The sequence below is a fragment of the Cydia fagiglandana genome, chromosome 5 (genome assembly GCF_963556715.1).
Source record: "Cydia fagiglandana chromosome 5, ilCydFagi1.1, whole genome shotgun sequence".
Lineage (NCBI taxonomy): Eukaryota > Metazoa > Arthropoda > Insecta > Lepidoptera > Tortricidae > Cydia > Cydia fagiglandana.
In genome coordinates, this window is record NC_085936.1 from 1,305,126 (window position 1) to 1,323,744 (window position 18,619).

General features: G+C 37.3%; 1 protein-coding gene across 1 annotated transcript; it reads right to left on the reverse strand.

The window, feature by feature from the left end:
- Positions 1 to 842: 842 nt before the first annotated feature.
- Positions 843 to 6,583, reverse strand: LOC134664778 (uncharacterized). Its single transcript, XM_063521522.1, has 7 exons — positions 5,845 to 6,583; positions 4,951 to 5,248; positions 4,377 to 4,473; positions 4,006 to 4,113; positions 3,161 to 3,268; positions 1,281 to 1,340; positions 843 to 973 (listed from the first exon to the last, which is right to left on the reverse strand). The coding sequence occupies exons 1-7, from the start codon at positions 6,329 to 6,331 to the stop codon at positions 932 to 934; spliced, it is 1,200 nt and encodes a 399-aa protein (XP_063377592.1). The 5' UTR covers positions 6,332 to 6,583; the 3' UTR covers positions 843 to 931.
- Between the last annotated feature and the right edge of the window lie 12,036 nt (positions 6,584 to 18,619).

The window sequence follows — 18,619 nt, forward strand, 5'->3', positions numbered from 1 at the left end:
ATATTCATCGTGGTCGAAACGTCGGAGGTATTTTAAAACTTAATTATACGCGCTTAAGTCCCGTTTGCACAAATAAAAATACTGTGTAAAAATCGTAAACATCTAAATCGGTGTTTCACCCTGTATAGCTGCTATATCTAAGTACTTCTTTGTTATTGAATTTTACAACATACAGTGTGATTTTATTATGTCTGACCAATACTCTGAGGGGTTTGAAGCTAAGCCTACTTAAATTAAAGAAAGTTTGGACTTTGGCAACTAAATGTGTAGATACCTAATAAATTTAAGGATTTGTATTTGGTCACGTACTTTATAAATTAATTAATTAATTAGTGAAAAATGCTGCTCAATGTCATATTAACTACGATAAAAATATAATTTAATTTGAATGCATTTAGATTTAGACGCAGTTTAGATAGTACTAAAGTACTGAATCTAAAGGCAACATTTATTTAGGTACACAAACTTAAATTTTGTAATGCAGAGACTAATCACAAGCAACTTTATTAAAGATTAAGAAATAGGTACATTTTACGTCGTATTTTTAATTTTGTTCCTTTCTAAGAAGCACAAATGTTAAAATGTCGGCTAAGGATAAACGCTTATCAAAGGCTTGAAGATCTATCATTTTTATTTCAGTTACCTATACAAGCTAAAACACATGGTAATTAATAGCCTGCTTATTAACGTGTATTTTCAATACCTATTACACTCACATTTTTTAAACTAGGTAAGTATGTACTAAAATTGGGTAAGTACATGCACATTACACTCACATTTTTTAAACTAGGTAAGTATGTACTAAAATTGGGTAAGTACATGCACATTTGCAGGTGAAAGAATAAAACGAACCTTCATACATTACGATAAAGTTTACTATTGCGTGTTATATAAAATAGTCGTGGCGGTCAAAAGGTTAATTTTCCGTTTTTTAATACAAAACTGAGAATATGGAGTACGATGTCTTCACGATCTGAAAATAATTTAAGAATTTAGACCATTTATTGGGCAATTTGCTCATGCGTTCGTTTCTCTATAGAAAAGACCTTATTTATAACTAGTTAAAGTCAGTAGCAGAAGTTGTTAAGTGAGCGACGTATTCAAAATGATCTTGACGCGACTTTATTGTTTAGAAAATAAGAGCGTGACAATGACAAGGTAATTTTGAACACGTCGCCCGCTTAGCAACTTTTTCTGCTGACTGTACCTAACAAAGAGGCATTAATTACTTTACTTACAAGTACGAGTAGGTACTACAAACGCAAATGAATGAGCCTTACCGATACATACGATTGATAAGAGATTTCTATGAATCCGAAACTCTTGATGATGACAGGTTTCTAAAAAAAATAGGTAAGTACAGTAAACAAATTTAACTTGCCAATTGGCAATATAGCATTATAGTAACAGCACCAGTCATGGGACATTTAAGAGGAAATTTGGAGTATTTATGATATTTCCCTTATAAATGTAAATGGTCTACCGCTTAGCGTGTTAAAAGATGAAAGTCCTATCCGTCTTTCATGTTTTAGGCGTGTTGTATCAAAGATACTGCAAGGAGTTTCCACATACTTAACAAATTAAAACTATGTTTTTTTTCTCCAGTCATGGACACCAAAGCTCCAGTAATGGGCCCCCGGTAATGGACGTGGATCCAGTAATGGGCCCCCTATAATGGACATTGCTATATCAGTATAAAATATTGAAATGGGGAATAAGTTATGGCAAAAAAAACATTTTTTGGTATAAGCTTTTATTGCTGAATGTATTTTTCTTTCCACAGCCAATTATTATTGTATTAGATCCATCGAGACAATTCTAATGGACCCAAACAAAATTAGTTAGGGTTTATTGCGATAAAGTTCCCATGGCCACCTCCTGTCTCCATCATCAGATCAGGTCCATGTTATCATAATATTGCATTATCATCTGATTTGCATACTTAATTACGTACTTACACAAAATTTCAACTGAATCGGAAATCGAAAAGTGGATCAAATTTAGCTACCAAGATTTGACCTACACTAACTAACAGGGCAAGTTAAATAAAAGTTTGGAAAAACGATATTAATCTATCCGAAGTGCGAGAATACCTCCTGGTTGACATATTTCGTAACTACATTTTACTTCTGTATTGTTTAAAAACATGATATTATGGCATGGCAAGCATCATTATGTCAATTGTCCCATCATAGGAGGTATGTAGTTTTACAGCTCCTATAATGGGATTGGGCCAAATACCACTATTTTTTTACATCTGTGGAGTCACAACATAGTGTGTTGTATACCTTATCTCATGATAAATGCAATAAAAAAAACACATTCTAGTTTTCATCAAGTATTAATTCATTAAAATTTAATAAATTAACTCACCTCTCTTAGCGAAGTTGTTAAGAATTCGTAGTGGTATTTTTTTTCAGTGACACGACAACTCTTGGGTTGACGCCAATTTCTTAAAAGATAACCGATTTTAATAAAAATTGAAACATAAACAGCTCTAGGACTCTTATTTATGATAAAAATATATCCAGTGTTTATAAACTACTTTTAGATACTTATTTTAGAGGAATTGTGGTGTTTTGTCCCATTACTGGTTCCACGTCCATTATAGGGTCCACTACTATATTTCACTTGCCAATTGGCAATAAAGCATTGGACTCGAAAATCATTTATTGGCCAAGCAGTGGGTACATTTCCACGAAAGAATTCCTAATCGTATAAAAAATTTGCCAGATTATAAATTTAAGAAAATTGTCACACATAAATTAATAGAAAATCGTACTAGGTATTGTCAGATTATTTGGACGAGAAAGATGCATGGGATATTTGTATTTGTTAATTGTATTAGTCAAGTAATTAAATATACTTGATCAAGCAAATGTTGTCAGTAGAAATAGGCGCAAATTTCAAATTTTCTCTGGGTTCATAACCCTTCGCGCCTACATATTTTAAATTTGCCACCTTTTTCTACTGACAAGATTTGCTTGACCAAGTATATGTAATAGTTTTAAGGAAAAACATGTGTAATAATTGACGGACATAAGTGTATCTTGTATAGGTACCTACATGGCAAAATAAATTGAAAACAATACTGCCACACCTTTGTCGGTTATGGCAGACTGTGGCAGTAGAATAGTTAAACTATGACTAAAAATGTTACCTGACTTTGGATCATAGCAATCAACACCAGTCGCCGAATTCGGTAAGAAGACATGTTCGTGCAGTTCTGCCATCCTGACATAAAGATGGCCGTCGGTAAATTGCCTGCCTGAAAACATAAAAGTTGTCTTGTCATTTGTCGACAGTCACGTCAGACAGTCGATATAACTATGTGAATCTTGCCATTTGTCGTCAGGAGTCGATATAACAAATCTCAACAGACACACACAAGAACAGAATAAGTAATAGTACTACCGTACAGAAAGGAAACTTCCTACAAAACCGAAGTTTGACAGCGATTCAGTGACAAATCATGCTGTCCCTTTGTAATGTATGGCACTATCCCTGTCGGCTAATTAGGGCTGTCAAAATTCAAGTAATTATCTTGCCCGTGGTCGTGCACGCAAAGGGACCGTCAAGTTGTGCCAACCCTATTAATTAGTCTCATGCATGACTTTTTTTTTAATGATTTTGTATTTTTTATTTATTATTTTATGCAATGAAATGATAATTTAATAACGGAAATACATTTATAATACATATAATATAACGGCAACAAAAATCAGAATGAAAAATATTTAGTTCAAATATAAACTTCATACATAAGGCTAATTGCTCGGAGCAATGCAGAGCCGAACGGGGCCGAGAATGTCCGAACGCTCTAGTTTCCTACCCCTGCCAAAGTGCCAAGTGGTACAAGACCGTAGTCGGAGTAGGTATACCAACGATCTCCATTTCTATCGTTCTTTGATGACCGATATAGAGTATATAGACGCAGACAGACGAGCTTCGAATTTTGTTATTCGCACTAGCTCTCCCGTGTACATGATACTGACAGATACCTACCTCAACAGTGATGTCTCCTGCGCTCCACATGATGAATCCAGTGCTGAACAGCATGCTCATAAAGGTGGCTAATATAGCCAACACGTGGCTCAGCGAGCGGTCAGAATCCTGAAACGTTTTTTTATTATTATTTCTTGTTACTTTTTTGCTACAGTCAAGTGTGGGTGCATCATATTCAGAAAAATCAGCCAATATGAATCACAAAATTATAAATCAGCCAACAAAGCCCAAATGACAGCGAATGTGAGGAGTGAAAGGCCTTATGTTAGCGACTTAAGAACTATGACAGACAGACGGATGAAAGTGATCCTATAAAGGCTCCGTTTTTCCTACGGAAAGCACCAAGATGATGTTAGACGGTAAGTAAGTACCTTAAACTGTGACATGAGTTGCACCATTACACAGATGTTAACAATTATGTGTCCGTTGTACACGTTTCCGCAAGTTCTCTGTACCTGTTGCGTGCACCTACAAAAAAAACCGATTCTGATTAAACATTTTGTTAAAGTTTTGAATCGACTTTGACACGATTCGCTGTGTATTTCCCGCAATTACTGCGTGAGCAATCGTCAAGGGATCTTAACGAGATCAAATCCTTCCCTCTTAAATGATCATTTGCGTTTCTTTTTCGCAATCAGCCCAATAATGTAGGTACCCTGCCCGCAGACCTGCCCGTTCGGAAAAGTCTCTAGAGTAGAGGTAGAAAATGAAAACAAGAAACTTAAACTGACATTACATATAAATTAACTAAAGTGAGTAAAACGTAACATCTAGCGAAACCAGTGAAAATGATTTTTTGACAAACAGAATTGTTGGGCATTTTGCAAATGGGGCATTTTGTAGACGGGACGTTTTGCGATGGAGTTATTTAGATGGAATGTTTAGCTAAAGGGACAGAGAAATATAGGTATGGTTGATGAATATGGGTTTCGCACATACACTTACCAAATGGTGGTAGCATGCAATCTTATACCAAGCTTAAGAGCTCTCTCATACTTCTCTTCCTTCTCACTCTGACTAATCCTCTCCTTAAATACCCCCGCGAGACTCTTAAAGTACATCTGCAGGTTCATGTACTGATGGCTGAGGGAGATGGTGACAGCGAAGACTATGAGATAGGCGGCGGTGACTCTGGCCATCCATAGCCAGCAGAGGACGTAGACGCCGACGCGACAGACTCCGGCGAGGAGTGATCGGTCGTGGACATCGGGCCAGGCGGTTATCATTGTGATGAAAGTTTCGTCTGTAAAATTTGCAGTTTTTCTGAACAGTGATGAATTAGTCTTGGTGTATTATTTGCTTTATATGTTTCGTCTTTATTCATATGTACTGTTTTACTGGGGTCATGTTAAGTTGGTTTGGGTCCTCTTGGCCTGGTCTACCTCCAGTGTCACTGTGACGAGTCACTTATGGGACACCCTGTATAACATGTTATGTTTTTACAATAGCAGGGAATCATTAGAATGCTGAAAATCATATTTTGCAAGTGTAAATATGCGTAACAAATTAACTGAAAATAATCAAAAATAATTAAAATAAGGCCCAATATCACGTGACTGCAAACGCCAATCGAGCGCGTTACGTCACGGCATGAGAAAGTTCCACAGACAAGTCAGCTGTTTTGATGACAAATTAGCAATTTGGTTACCAAAAAAATAGTAAAACAAAAACTCAATAAATACGCATAGATCCTAGTTGATGATAATTAATATACATTATCACTTATATTTTTTCAAATTGGTTTAAGTATTTTCTTGTCAAAAGACATGAATGACATGATTGAAGTATTTATGTAGGTAAGTACGAGTACATAGTTATATATGAAGTGTACACCCTTACCTGAAAACAACACCTTAGATAATCCTTTAACACCGTAAAATAGTACCGAGTTAAAGCAAAGAAGCACAAACGTACATGCGTAGATTTTGGTGCGTTTCAGCATAAGTATCTCCGTCTCCAGATCATTGAAATCCTTCTTTAAGCCAACAGCTAAGGTAAATAGTATCTCCGTCACAGTCTCCTTATGGTGGTCCAGAGAGAGTGCGACAGAGTACAGAATATTTTGTGAAAGCGTCTGCATAACGCGGTCAGATTTCTGATTCTCCGTCAAATTGTTTTGTGTGAAGAATGACGCCAACTCTCCCACCAGAAACAGAACAATCCCCGCGTTTATAACTTTCATAATTCTCTTGTACGCGTTCAGGTATACCTCAGGTAGGTCATTATGATCTACCCAGTAGTTCATGCTGCTGCAAGCGAAGACAATTTTGTCCAATTTGTGCAAAAATTCTGTGGTTTTATTTTTCCGATATTTCCGGGACTCCATTTTAGCGTTACGTATGAAGGTAAGTTGTAAATTGAGGTTTTGATTGGGATTAGCGTCATAATTATAAGTACGAAGGCTCGTTTAATTCCGGGGTCGGATTAACAATCTTAACAGGTTCACTGCCAAGAACCTGCTAAATTTGATGGTACGTAAAATGGTCCTACTTTGCTCCAAATAAAGGAAATTATAAATATTTTTTAAACCATTCATTATTAACCTTTCGTCTGTCTAAGCACTGATCAGTGCGCTCGAATTAATAGTACATTACTACAGAGGCCGGGACGAAAGGGGTTGCCGGCCGAAGACATATAGACGGCCGAGCGAAGCGAGGCCGGATAGGTCTGAGCGCGGGCAACCCCATTTCCCGCCGAGGTATGTATAGTGCTTTTCTCAAACATGCAATGAAATAAATAAAATAAAAAATCCACGAAACCCAAGTTTTATTTATAGAAAAAACTAAAAGTAAAGTACACCCAAAATATAACCAACACGTACCTATATCATTATCACGCGTATGTTTTACACGAGTCGTGTATTTTTACTACCCTATTTTCATGTATCTTTGATTTTTTCGCCTTGTATTCGTCTGACTGTCGTTTTCGTCACATAAGTTTACGTAGTATTTCATGTTGATATCATGTTTCACATACATCGTTGCTTTATGCATGGAGTAAATAAGTATAATTTCCACAGTGTTGACGAATTTGTAGTTACATTCATTTAAAATATGCCACAAAACTGTTTCTAATAAACTGTAAGCCATTTTTCTTAGTTTCTCAAATAATAAAATTGCCATAAGCAACCATATACATACTTCGTCTTTGACTTGGCGGCAGAGGCAGCAAGTTATTTAAAATCTATTCTGCTTACGCTGCCAATTCCAACACCTACGATTACAATTAATATTAATTTCATTATTTCGTCGGAACTCATATTAAAGTCAAAAAATCAACAACGCACCATAAAATCAATAAAACAGAATGAATAATTATTTTATTTTTCAACTTTACCTCCATAACAATTTAAAAAATATAACTACGCGTGTTTGAGTAGACCTTTTTACCGCTAACGTTTAGATGAAATATTTTAAATGTTTTTATTTGTGTAGTTAAATTTATAATTTAAAATTATTTAAGTTCATGTTGATTTTATACAAATAAAACTGCAAATTATAGCAAACATTGTTTTTTGTTTTTTTTTATAGGCGTAGTGGCAGAGTGTCATTACGAACCATAAAGCAAATACTGCCTCTAGTTTTTTTTAATGGATGAATGCCACGATGCTGTGTCACAAATATCTGTAAAATGAAAATTAAAAAAGAGGACTTTGCCGGCCTAGGCCTGCAAGATGTGTATGAAATTCCATTAACGACCTTTTGTCCTAGCCGCACCTGAAACGTCATACTTCGCAGCCTATTATAAGGAACATAACATCAATATTTCATTGCATGTTTGAGAAAAATCCTTTGTTTAATACAATAGGTTTAACTTCGTTCGCACTGATCAGTGCTTAGACATACGAAGGGTTAAATATTTAGATGAACTGAAGAGCATCTCATCTAACATTTTTTAATAATATTGTTTTATATATCTGAAACAATAAAAAAGAAGCAAAACATACCCATTGTTAGGGGTATAATTGATCCGACTATTAGTTTGCTAGGGGCGCAAAGTTAACCCACTGTGAGCCAAATTAAATAGGCGTCATAGGCGCACGCCAAAAAAGAGAGTTCATTACCAGCGCATTAATTCAAATTTTCGTTTAGGTAGGTATGTGAGTATGTAAATACTAACATATGTAGAATAGTCACCAACTCACCACACGGGATTGTTATGAAATTTAGGGTTCTTGCTAAATTGGAAATTCTATAGCGTAGGTAATGGCTCCTCTACACGATTGGCCAGCGCCGGCCACTCCAAGGGTAGAATGAGATAGCAATATCACTTGCTCCCTCTAACGCATAAATGCGTCCCTTGGAGTGACCGGCGTTGGCCCATCGTGTAGAGGAGCCATAAAGTATTGAACACCCAATTTAGCTAGGACCTTAAAGTCCTTAAACGGCGCAACATTCGCGGAGCGTGGTGGTCACGTGGTGGTATTAGACGTTTACGTAGGAATATAGGTATTAAACGTTTATTCGTCTTTCAGAATTGGAGCATAATTACCCACAGGGGGCAAAGTAGGACGATTGTATGATATTGATAATAAAAGGGACGCTTGGCACTCACAGACCTCACAGTGTTAAGTGCTTAATTGATAGTTAATTGTATAATTTCTGAGATTTCAGTGGCAAGGGTTATGATGATATAATAGTCATAATAACAAATAATTGCTAACAGGTGGTGGGCTCCACGATCTAAGTACCTAATCATTAATGACAATGACAGTCATCGGTGACTGTTCATTCCCTTTGTCCGGTATACAAGACAACGATAGACCACTCTGTTAATGCGAAAATAATAACAGTTGGAATTTCTTTTACACTCTTTCCATATTTTATTTCATATTTTTGGTGTGTGTTTTTTCATTTGTTCGCTTTTTATCCAGCTATATATTATAAATCCATTCTTTTATAACAAAATTTTCAATGTTTTCAACGTTTTTAATGTTCCTCGTCGCCGTAGTCTTGTGTCTTGTATAAAAGACAGCTAGGGATGGGAATGTTAACTCGATATGGGAACTTTGAAAGTAAATATAAAGTCAGAAATATCTTTTTATTTAAGTATTTGAATACTTCTTAATCGCCAATTGTTGGTAACGAGTAGGTAATAACTATTAGGTACTAGAATATATAACACGAGAGACAGATATTAGGCATAACTATTATGTAAACTTGAGGCAGCTTCTTTAGCTGTTAAAAGTAGGATCTGACAAGTAAGTTTTCCCTTGTGGATTGTTGACTAATTGCAGAAGAGATATCACAAAAAATAAAATAAATAATTGATTATATTTTCAGTTGATAGCGTATATAATGAGAAGGGATACGCCGCAGCGACCGCTTTGCACAAAAGTGGTACAGATGGGCATACCTATTTATCAGACTTTTGTTTAAGTTATTATAAGTAGCATTGAAATTAATGTGTTTTTTTATAACAAGTCGTTAAACGTTCATTTGATAAGAGTTTAGTAGATTAATGTACCTATATACCAAACTGAAATTATAATGAATGATTCTAATTCCGGAATAATTACTTCAATCAAATTCTTTTCACCAAAACAGTTCCGGTGTATTGACGTTATCGACACTTGCTGACAATAAAGTTTACGTACCGCTAAGCGCAGCTGCCGTGTCACGCGCATCTCATGTAACTTTAAAAGTTGAGTTTCGAGATAATTACGTTTAAAGCTTTAAAGATTTAAATGCTGTGTTATCGTTGACGGTTCATCGTATTTTTTTTATTTTATCTAATCTACATGTAGGAAATATGGTCACAGTTAGGCCCTTTCATTTTTTTTGCATAATTGAGTAGTTTTCATTTTATTCGAATTAAACAATTCCGCATGATCAACTCTTCCATACTATAGTGGTCACACGAAGTCATGTAAGTCAAGTTACATGACATACCTACGCGTGATCAGAAGACGTGGCATGTTTTACTTTACCAATATTGTTGTCGTATAATCCAGGCGCTCGGCCTGTCATGCCTAACTCCGGTAACTTAAGAAACGATGGTGATATTTTGGTTGTGTCAGCCATACAACTCAAGTTAACTGAGTTGTGCCTGACGCCATCGGCAAAAAAATGAAGTTACATGAGTTAGTCATATGCTTTTCTCAGTAAATAATGAAGATTTTCAAAATTTTCTTTTAGAAGATTTAGACTGGTTATCCGTAACTCATGTAACTCGAGTTAACGGAGTTTGGCGTGACACGGCAGCGCTTACGCCGTTGACCTAGAGACTATTATTTCTTAATTCGCGCGGAAACAGTCCTTGTGGTCTGCACTCCGGTCAATCCATGAGCGCCGTTGTCTTGTATAAAAGACCTCGTACAGCCTAGTGCGGCGATATTACGTCCTGAATCCACATTGTTTAGTGGTTGTTTTTTGATGATAAATCCCTATATTGTAAACATTTTCGGGTGCAAAACCTGTTTAATTTCGGCAATTTGGAAAGAAATTAAAGCTGGATAAGAACAAAGCAAAATCATAAGAGAGGCCGCGACATCTCGTGTCGATTAGCAGTAGGTACTGATATATTCCGCTGCTTGATGTCGACTACGAAATAACACGCGTTAAGAAAACTGATGTATGGAGTTACCACCTTTCTTTACCTTTATGTTACTCTATGGTCCTGGCTACAATTGAGTTGGCGTAGCGTTACAGTGGCCCCACTGTACTGGGGCCTCAAGCTGGAATTAGATGGTGTTGTAGCATTCGTAGCACTGATGCCACCGCGTCTACCGTAGCAACTAGAGCCACCACTTTCCTGAAGGTAAGTGTAGATTGTGGCCTCTATAGTAGGTACATAATATATCCTGGCAGGGTCGCCATATCGATACCCTAGTTCACACTCGTACTAATTATGCGAAAAACTTAGTAGGCCGATCAAATTAGATTTTTTCCAGGAATTATTTCACAGCAAGCTGGAAATCGTCTTAATAACTTCATTTGGTTCTAAATTAGCTTAATCCGAGTTTGCTCCATTCCGGGAGTTGTCGAAAAAATTGTGCTCTTCTTCCGTTTTTAGCTTGTAGTTCGTTTGTACGTCCGATGGAAAATTTGCTCAAATCATAATAAGATCTGAAGATCCGAAACATACCTTAATATGGGTTCGTAGTCAAAGATTGTAAAAAATAGCCGCCACTGTGAATTTCTTTTTTTTTGTAAAATCATGTTAATATCCGAAATTTTTTTCACAACTGTCTGGTCTGATCCACAGAAACCTTACTGCTAGTGACATTGTAATTGATGGTGGGTCCCTTCTACATCGAATGATTATATCAATCCAAAGTAAAATGTATCTCCCAAGGCTCCCAAAATTTATCCACACTTCCTGGGATGGAGCAAACTCGGATTATACGACTTAAGAACCTTTATTTTTTATTATTTATTACTATTATTAATACAAGAAATAACCTTATGATCTAATTCAGTTCCCTGCAAAACTGTTTACACAGTTTGTCTGCAGGTGCGAGTCTCTGATATAATTACTTACATACGTAATCAATGTAAAATATTATAAAAACTAACATCATACACTTAACTAATATAATCAGATATACCTTACTTTACTTGGGTGACATTTGCAGGCACAGGCATGCAATTGTCACCCAAGCATTTTCAATAGGTGCTGCTTTACTGCTGTTTTAAATCTAGTTTTATTGGGCTCGAGCCTGATATTTTCTGGAAGACTGTTTAAGAAATATGGCAACCTTTTTTTTAGAGTTCGGTCTCCGTAATAATTGGTGACGCGGGGTATTTCATATTTTTGCACAGCCACTGATCTTGTATTATGTTTATGTTCTACTCGTGTCGAGATTTGCTCTTTATTGCTGTGGTTGTTAATTGCTAAGAGGTATTTGTGTTTTAAACTGACCGGGAGTATTTTACAAATTTTAAATAGTTTATTATAATTACCTCTACAACTGTTTCTAGTTTTTTTATTGACGAGTAACTTTAAGAATCTAATTTGTAGCGCTTCTACTTTATCTATATACGATTTAAAAGTGAGACCATAGCAATCAAGGGCATAGCTTAACACGGAATCAACTATTGCAAAATATAAGCACTTTAATACATTAATTGGTACTTTAAAGCTAAGGTGGTAAAATCTTCCTAATAAAATTCTAAGTTTGCTACAGATATAATTTATATGTTGTTGCCAAGAAAATGCGGAATCTACTTTAACACCTAAATATGTAACACAATCAACTTTTTCTATTGGTTTACAATGGCAATCGTGTAAGTTATTATGAAGACAAGTAAAGCTATGGGTATACATAGGGAGTGGCATTTCTGTTGGGCTTAGATATGGCGATTGTATAATTAGGAGCTTAGTTTTATCTGAATTCAATATAATGCCATTGTCATGTGACCACTTTACCACTGCGTCTATGTCTTGTTGAACTAGACGACAAGTTTCTATCATATTGGTACCTGCGCGTAGGGTGCATAGGTCGTCAGCAAACATATGTGCGGAACAGTTTCGCAGAACTCCACATAAGCTATTTACATGCATTAAGTAACACACGGGGCCACATACGGAACCCTGTGGTACTCCACAATGTACTAGTGTCTCATCACTTAGGTCGTCTCCAATCTTCACTCGGTATGAACGTGATGTGAGATAGTCGCGAAACCATTTGTTTAGCGGCTGCCCCACACCACATTCAGCCATTCCATTTAAAAGGGTGTTTGTATCTAAAGTGTCGAATGCTTTCTTAAAATCATAGAATATTGCTACAACAAATTTTTTATCGTCTAAGTAAGTATTAATTTCATCAGTGAATTTGGACAAAAGAGTGGCAGTACTTCTACTTTTCTGAAACCCATGTTGACAATCATTTAATATACTGTTTTTTTGAAGAAAGGAGCTTGTTTGATTGATTATACATTTTTCAACTATTTTATCTATACTGGAGAGAATGGATATTGGTCGATAGTTTGAGTATACTTTACGGTCACCCTTTTTATGGATTGGACGTACTAGAGATTCTTTTAACTTATTAGGGTATTTATGTTGAGTAACTGATAGATTAATTAATTTGGCTATGACTGGACTTACTTTATATACGATTAGCTTCAGGTCAGACATGCGTACAAGATCGCTTCCCGGCGCTTTATTTTTATCTATTAGATTAATTACACGTTTAACGTCTTTGCTATGCACGGGTTGCCATCTCATACACACGTCCGTCTTGTTTACATATTTGTTTCTGTCTAACCATATATCGTTACATGTATGCTTAATTTGCTCTATCTCGTTTGTAAAGGTAAATGCAAACTTATTACAAATGTCTCTAATAGTGTTACCTTGGTCTACCATATTACTAAGGACGGAGCTATCTAATGAGATTTTATTATTTCCTAATAAACTGTTTATTTTCTCCCATACTTTCTTAATATTTTTATTACAATCTAATATACTTTGTTTATCGTATTCATTTTTACACTTCTTAGTTGCTTTATTACACTTATTTCTATATTTAGTATAATCAAGTCTTTTCAACATATTCTTTGGATCATTACACCAAACTACGAACAATCTATCCCGTTTTGAGATCATTTTTTTCAAGTTATCATTAATCCAGTTCTTATTATCTCTAATATTATTTAAGTCTTTGGTCGGTTGTATTTTATAACATGAATCATAAATATTTTTAAACATAACAGTAAAGCTTTCATATAATTTAATTGGACATTGTATATTTAACAAGTCTTCAAAATTAGTTTCTAATAACTTTTCTCTTACGAGACTATTATCGAGTACGCGCCTAGTAACAGCGGGCGCTGGCGCACGCGTCGCCGTGCCGCCCGGCTCACGCCGATTCCGGGAAGTCGCGGCGCACGTGTTCCCGCGTCCACTGGTTACTAGTCGCTGTTTCCATTGTATCACAACTGAAGTAAAGTAGTGGTCAGAAATCTTGTGTGTAATGACGGCTGAGTCTATGATAGATATAGGTGCTCTAACGTATATATGATCTATGCATGATTCTACAATTTTTCCCATAACAATTTCTCTTCGTGTGACATCCTTAATACATTTTACAAATCCATGTTCCGATAAGATGTTTTCATACTCTATGACTCTACTTTCATGACAATTTAACAAATTAATATTAATATCTCCACAGATTACGACCTTAGAGGTTCTAGGTATACTTTTTAGTAGGTTACGAAACTCAGTTAAGAATTCTAATACTCTATCATGTTTATTGAAGCGTGGTGGTCTGTATATGGATATCACATAAATATGATCGTTATTATTATTGATGGAAATGGAAACACACTCTGCTGTCCGCATTATACTCGCAGTGGCCAGCGCACCCGTCTCACTCGCACGCGCCGCAAGTCGCTCTTGCGAGTAAACGAGCACGCCTCCCCCGCTGCGTCCCTCACGAGTATAGGCGTCAACTTTGAAGCCTTTAATAGTAAACAAAGGCAATAATGAGAAATTTATATTGGCTTCGGTAATAACAAGGATGTCTATATGTTTCAAATGTTGATAAAGGGTTGTAAGAAGTTCGTCAAAGTGTTTTTTTATGGAACAGATGTTAACATGCAATATAAATAAGTCTTTTGAATTGTAATTTATGTCCCAGTTTGATAAGCTATCAATACAAGCATACTTAACAGGTTCACTTAAAATAGTGTCTAAGTTATCTAAGTCTGTGAATTTGAATAAGAGAGTAATCACATAAACAGTAGTTAATAATAATTGCTGCAACACTAGGTAGATAATTAGTTTTTAAGGTCGTCTATGTCGCTATCTCCACATATACGTATGGTTTTATCGCCGTCACTTTTTTTAACCAATATTTTCCCGTTCGAAACCCAGATATATTTGTAGGTTTCACGCAGATGTTTTTTGGTGTTCCAGAGTAGAGCTCTAGCAGAATGGGTCAGGTCTTCGTTGATATATAGTTTGTTTACAGCGGGTCCATTAGTGACGACGTTGCTTGTTATCTCTGTCACCTTACGTCGCTGGGCAAGCCAAGTGTCCCGCGACGCCGCGCCGCTGCCGCTGACCTTGAATCCAACAAGGATTGGCGCAGGTTTACGATCAGCTCGTGGTTGACGAGCTCGCTTCGCCCATTCGATGTCTGCAGTGTTTACATTTAGTGCTTGGCCCACTTTTGACACGATGTCTTTCACATTTTCGTTAGGAAGCTGCTCAACGCCGACTATTTCAATATTATTATTACGCGCAGTCTGTTCAAGGTCATTCACTTTTTGGTCGAGAGCGGCATTGCACTTTTCCAGGTAATCGCATCTGTTAGTTACCGCGGTGACTGTCTTCTCCAGTTTGTTTATTTTTTGTTTCGACTGCTCGTGCTCTTGAATAAGTGTGTCGTATTTATCAGATAGTACGCTTAAGGCTTGGTTGATGGAACTTAATTCCTTTAGAAGTCCGGGAATAGCACCTACTTTCTTTTGTATGTCTTTTAGGATCTTTGAGTGACCGGCAACATCTTCTTGATCCTCGTCGTCCGAGTCCATCTCACAGTTATGACAATAAATTCTGTTTTTACCGCATCTCATGTCCGCCGCCAGGCCTTTGACGCACTTTCTATGAAATGTTCCTCGACATGGTCCCTGGCACACGAAGTGTGGTCCTTTTTTAGAGAGCACCATTTCACATTGCTGACACTCCATTTCACTAACTACTTATGGTTAAGTTTATTTTTATAAGAAGCAAAGTTGCCGCGCGTGCGCGATGTTATGTGCGATGACGTTCCGTGACGCGTGCGCAACGCTCGGCGCTCTGAGCGAGACTAACCTAACCTAATAAAGGTATTAAAATTATTTGTAGTTTGCTGGGGATTAATTCCTCAAAACGCTTTTTTTAATTTAGTTGTATTTTAAGACTTTATGGAACACTCCACTGTGGAACAGTCGACGTCAAAGATATGTATACAATTTGCACCTTGTTCCTTTGTAATAACTTAATAAGGCGAAAAATTTAAACGTATTTCTGACGTCAACTGTACAACACTAAAAAAACATAAAAAATTATACGCTTCGTCAGGCGTGTCTCACTCCGCGATTTCGTCGCTTTTCTACAGGTAGCTAAAAGTACATCCGTTCGGCCCCAATTTTGGGGTTTGCCATAAGCCGCACGTGGCGCTGTCGCCACCTAGCGGCCATATCTGTCCTGATCGTAACAGGCGCGTTTTGTTAGAGAGTGAGTCTTCTGTACCTGGTACTATTATTTAAAAATAAGTCAAATAAGTGACCAAAGAAATTAGGTGGAAAAACGAACAAAAATTGTATCTGTTTTTTTTTTATATCTATGGCCTCCTGATCGACAAGGACAACAGCCCCAAATGGAAGCCCGCGACCCTGGCCGAAGTCACCGACGACTACGTTGAAGAGTTCTTCAAGAAACTGCCAGAAGATAGGGAACTCAAGTTCTTCGACTTTGACTCTAAACTGTAACTTACAGTAAACTAGACGTACCAGGAGTTGACACCCAAAGTTTACGTTAGCGACTGCGTAAACTCGATCGCAGTCCATCTCGCTCGCACGTATGTACCCATTGGTAAGATAGAGAACAAATGAGATCGAGTTCTCGCAGTCGCTAACGTAAATGACAAATGCCAACTCGTGGTAGCTGAGTAGGTAGTACGGTACCGTATTTCACCCTGTATACATTATTTATTTATGAAACTTGACTTGATCTCGTATAATGAAATTTTAAAATTACCTCTAAAGTTTCGAGGACGGTTTTGTCGCCGTGTTCTCGAAACAATATTCATCGTGGTCGAAACGTCGGAGGTATTTTAAAACTTAATTATACGCGCTTAAGTCCCGTTTGCACAAATAAAAATACTGTGTAAAAATCGTAAACATCTAAATCGGTGTTTCACCCTGTATAGCTGCTATATCTAAGTACTTCTTTGTTATTGAATTTTACAACATACAGTGTGATTTTATTATGTCTGACCAATACTCTGAGGGGTTTGAAGCTAAGCCTACTTAAATTAAAGAAAGTTTGGACTTTGGCAACTAAATGTGTAGATACCTAATAAATTTAAGGATTTGTATTTGGTCACGTACTTTATAAATTAATTAATTAATTAGTGAAAAATGCTGCTCAATGTCATATTAACTACGATTTTTTTTTTTTTTTTTTATTTATCGTATGGCGGTTACACACTGGTTAAAATATATACAAATATTACAGGAAGTATTCAAAATTTACTATTATGCAGATATAGACTCGCATTCTTCGTTAGGTTTTTGAAATCTTCAGCGGGTCCGTTGTATTTGGTGATGGGGCACTCGAACACCATGTGGTGTATAGTCTGTTCCGCATTTCCACACTCGCACGCCGCCGATTGCCGGCCGATTGTGGCCGACAATTGCCGAACCCAGTCCTCAGGCGGTTCAGCTTGCACCATATTTGTCGGCTTTCATTAAACCCTTTGGGCCGCTCATCTGTGCTAAATTCATAGAGGGTGTTGTTTAATTTGGCTTGCTGGGCTTCCCATTCCTTCAACCACGCTTGGCTATCTTTCCATGTCGGGCTATGTGTGTGAAAGGATTTAGCTGGAGGGTTTCGGGACTTAAGTCGGGTGTTTTTGAGGCCACTTAGGTCTTCATGGATGGGCAGCAGAGTGTTACCGGACATTTTAGTGAATTCCCGTGCTAGACATTTTTGACGGCGGATGTCCGGTGGTGCAATGTTGCTGAGGGCCGGTAACCAGCAGGTGGGTGTTGGTATGATGCAGCCCGTGATAATCCTCATTGTGTGATTCAGCTCAACGTCTACTCTGGCCACGTGTGCGCTGTTCAGCCATACGGGTGCACAGTATTCCGCCGTCGAGTAAACGAGGGCCATGGCAGTAGTCTTTAGGCAGGCAGCGCTGGCACCCCATGTTGTTCCCGTAAGCTTCTGGACTATGTTGTTTCTAGTCTTCAGTTTTCCAGACAGCTTATCAAGGTGGTTTTTGAACGTCAAACTTCTGTCGAGGGTTATGCCGAGATATTTTGGACAAAAATTATGACATAAGATTGTACCCCTAAATCTCACTTTCAACTGTTTGTTCGCTAACCTGTTTGATAGGTGGAAACAACAGACCTCTGTCTTGTTGGCATTTGGGCACAAGCGCCAGTGCTGGAAATAATTGTCCATAGCCTCCAGGTCTCTCTCTAAAATTACTTCTGTGGTTTCTATATTTTTATTTTGGGTTACCAAGGCCAGGTCATCAGCATAGCCGAACTTTCGCGAGGTTGTGGCAGGTAAATCGTGGATATAGAGGTTAAAGAGTAAGGGAGCGAGCACAGAACCCTGAGGCAAACCATTATTTAAAATCCTTTTCTTACTACACTGATTTCCCAGGTGTACTTGGAATGGTCTGTTGGTAAGAGCATCTTCTATTACTCGGAATATCCTTAAACACGGGATGGTTTTTAATAGTTTATAGAGCAGGCCTTGACGCCACACAGTATCGTATGCAGCCGTTAAATCTATAAAGACTGCAGAGGACTTTGTACCCGATTGAAAACCGGCCTCAATATGTGTAGTGAGGGCAAGGACTTGGTCACAACAGTTCCGTTTTGGCCTGAAGCCAGCTTGCTCTTGTGGGATTTTAGACAGGATAGTTTCCGAAATGCGGTTATAG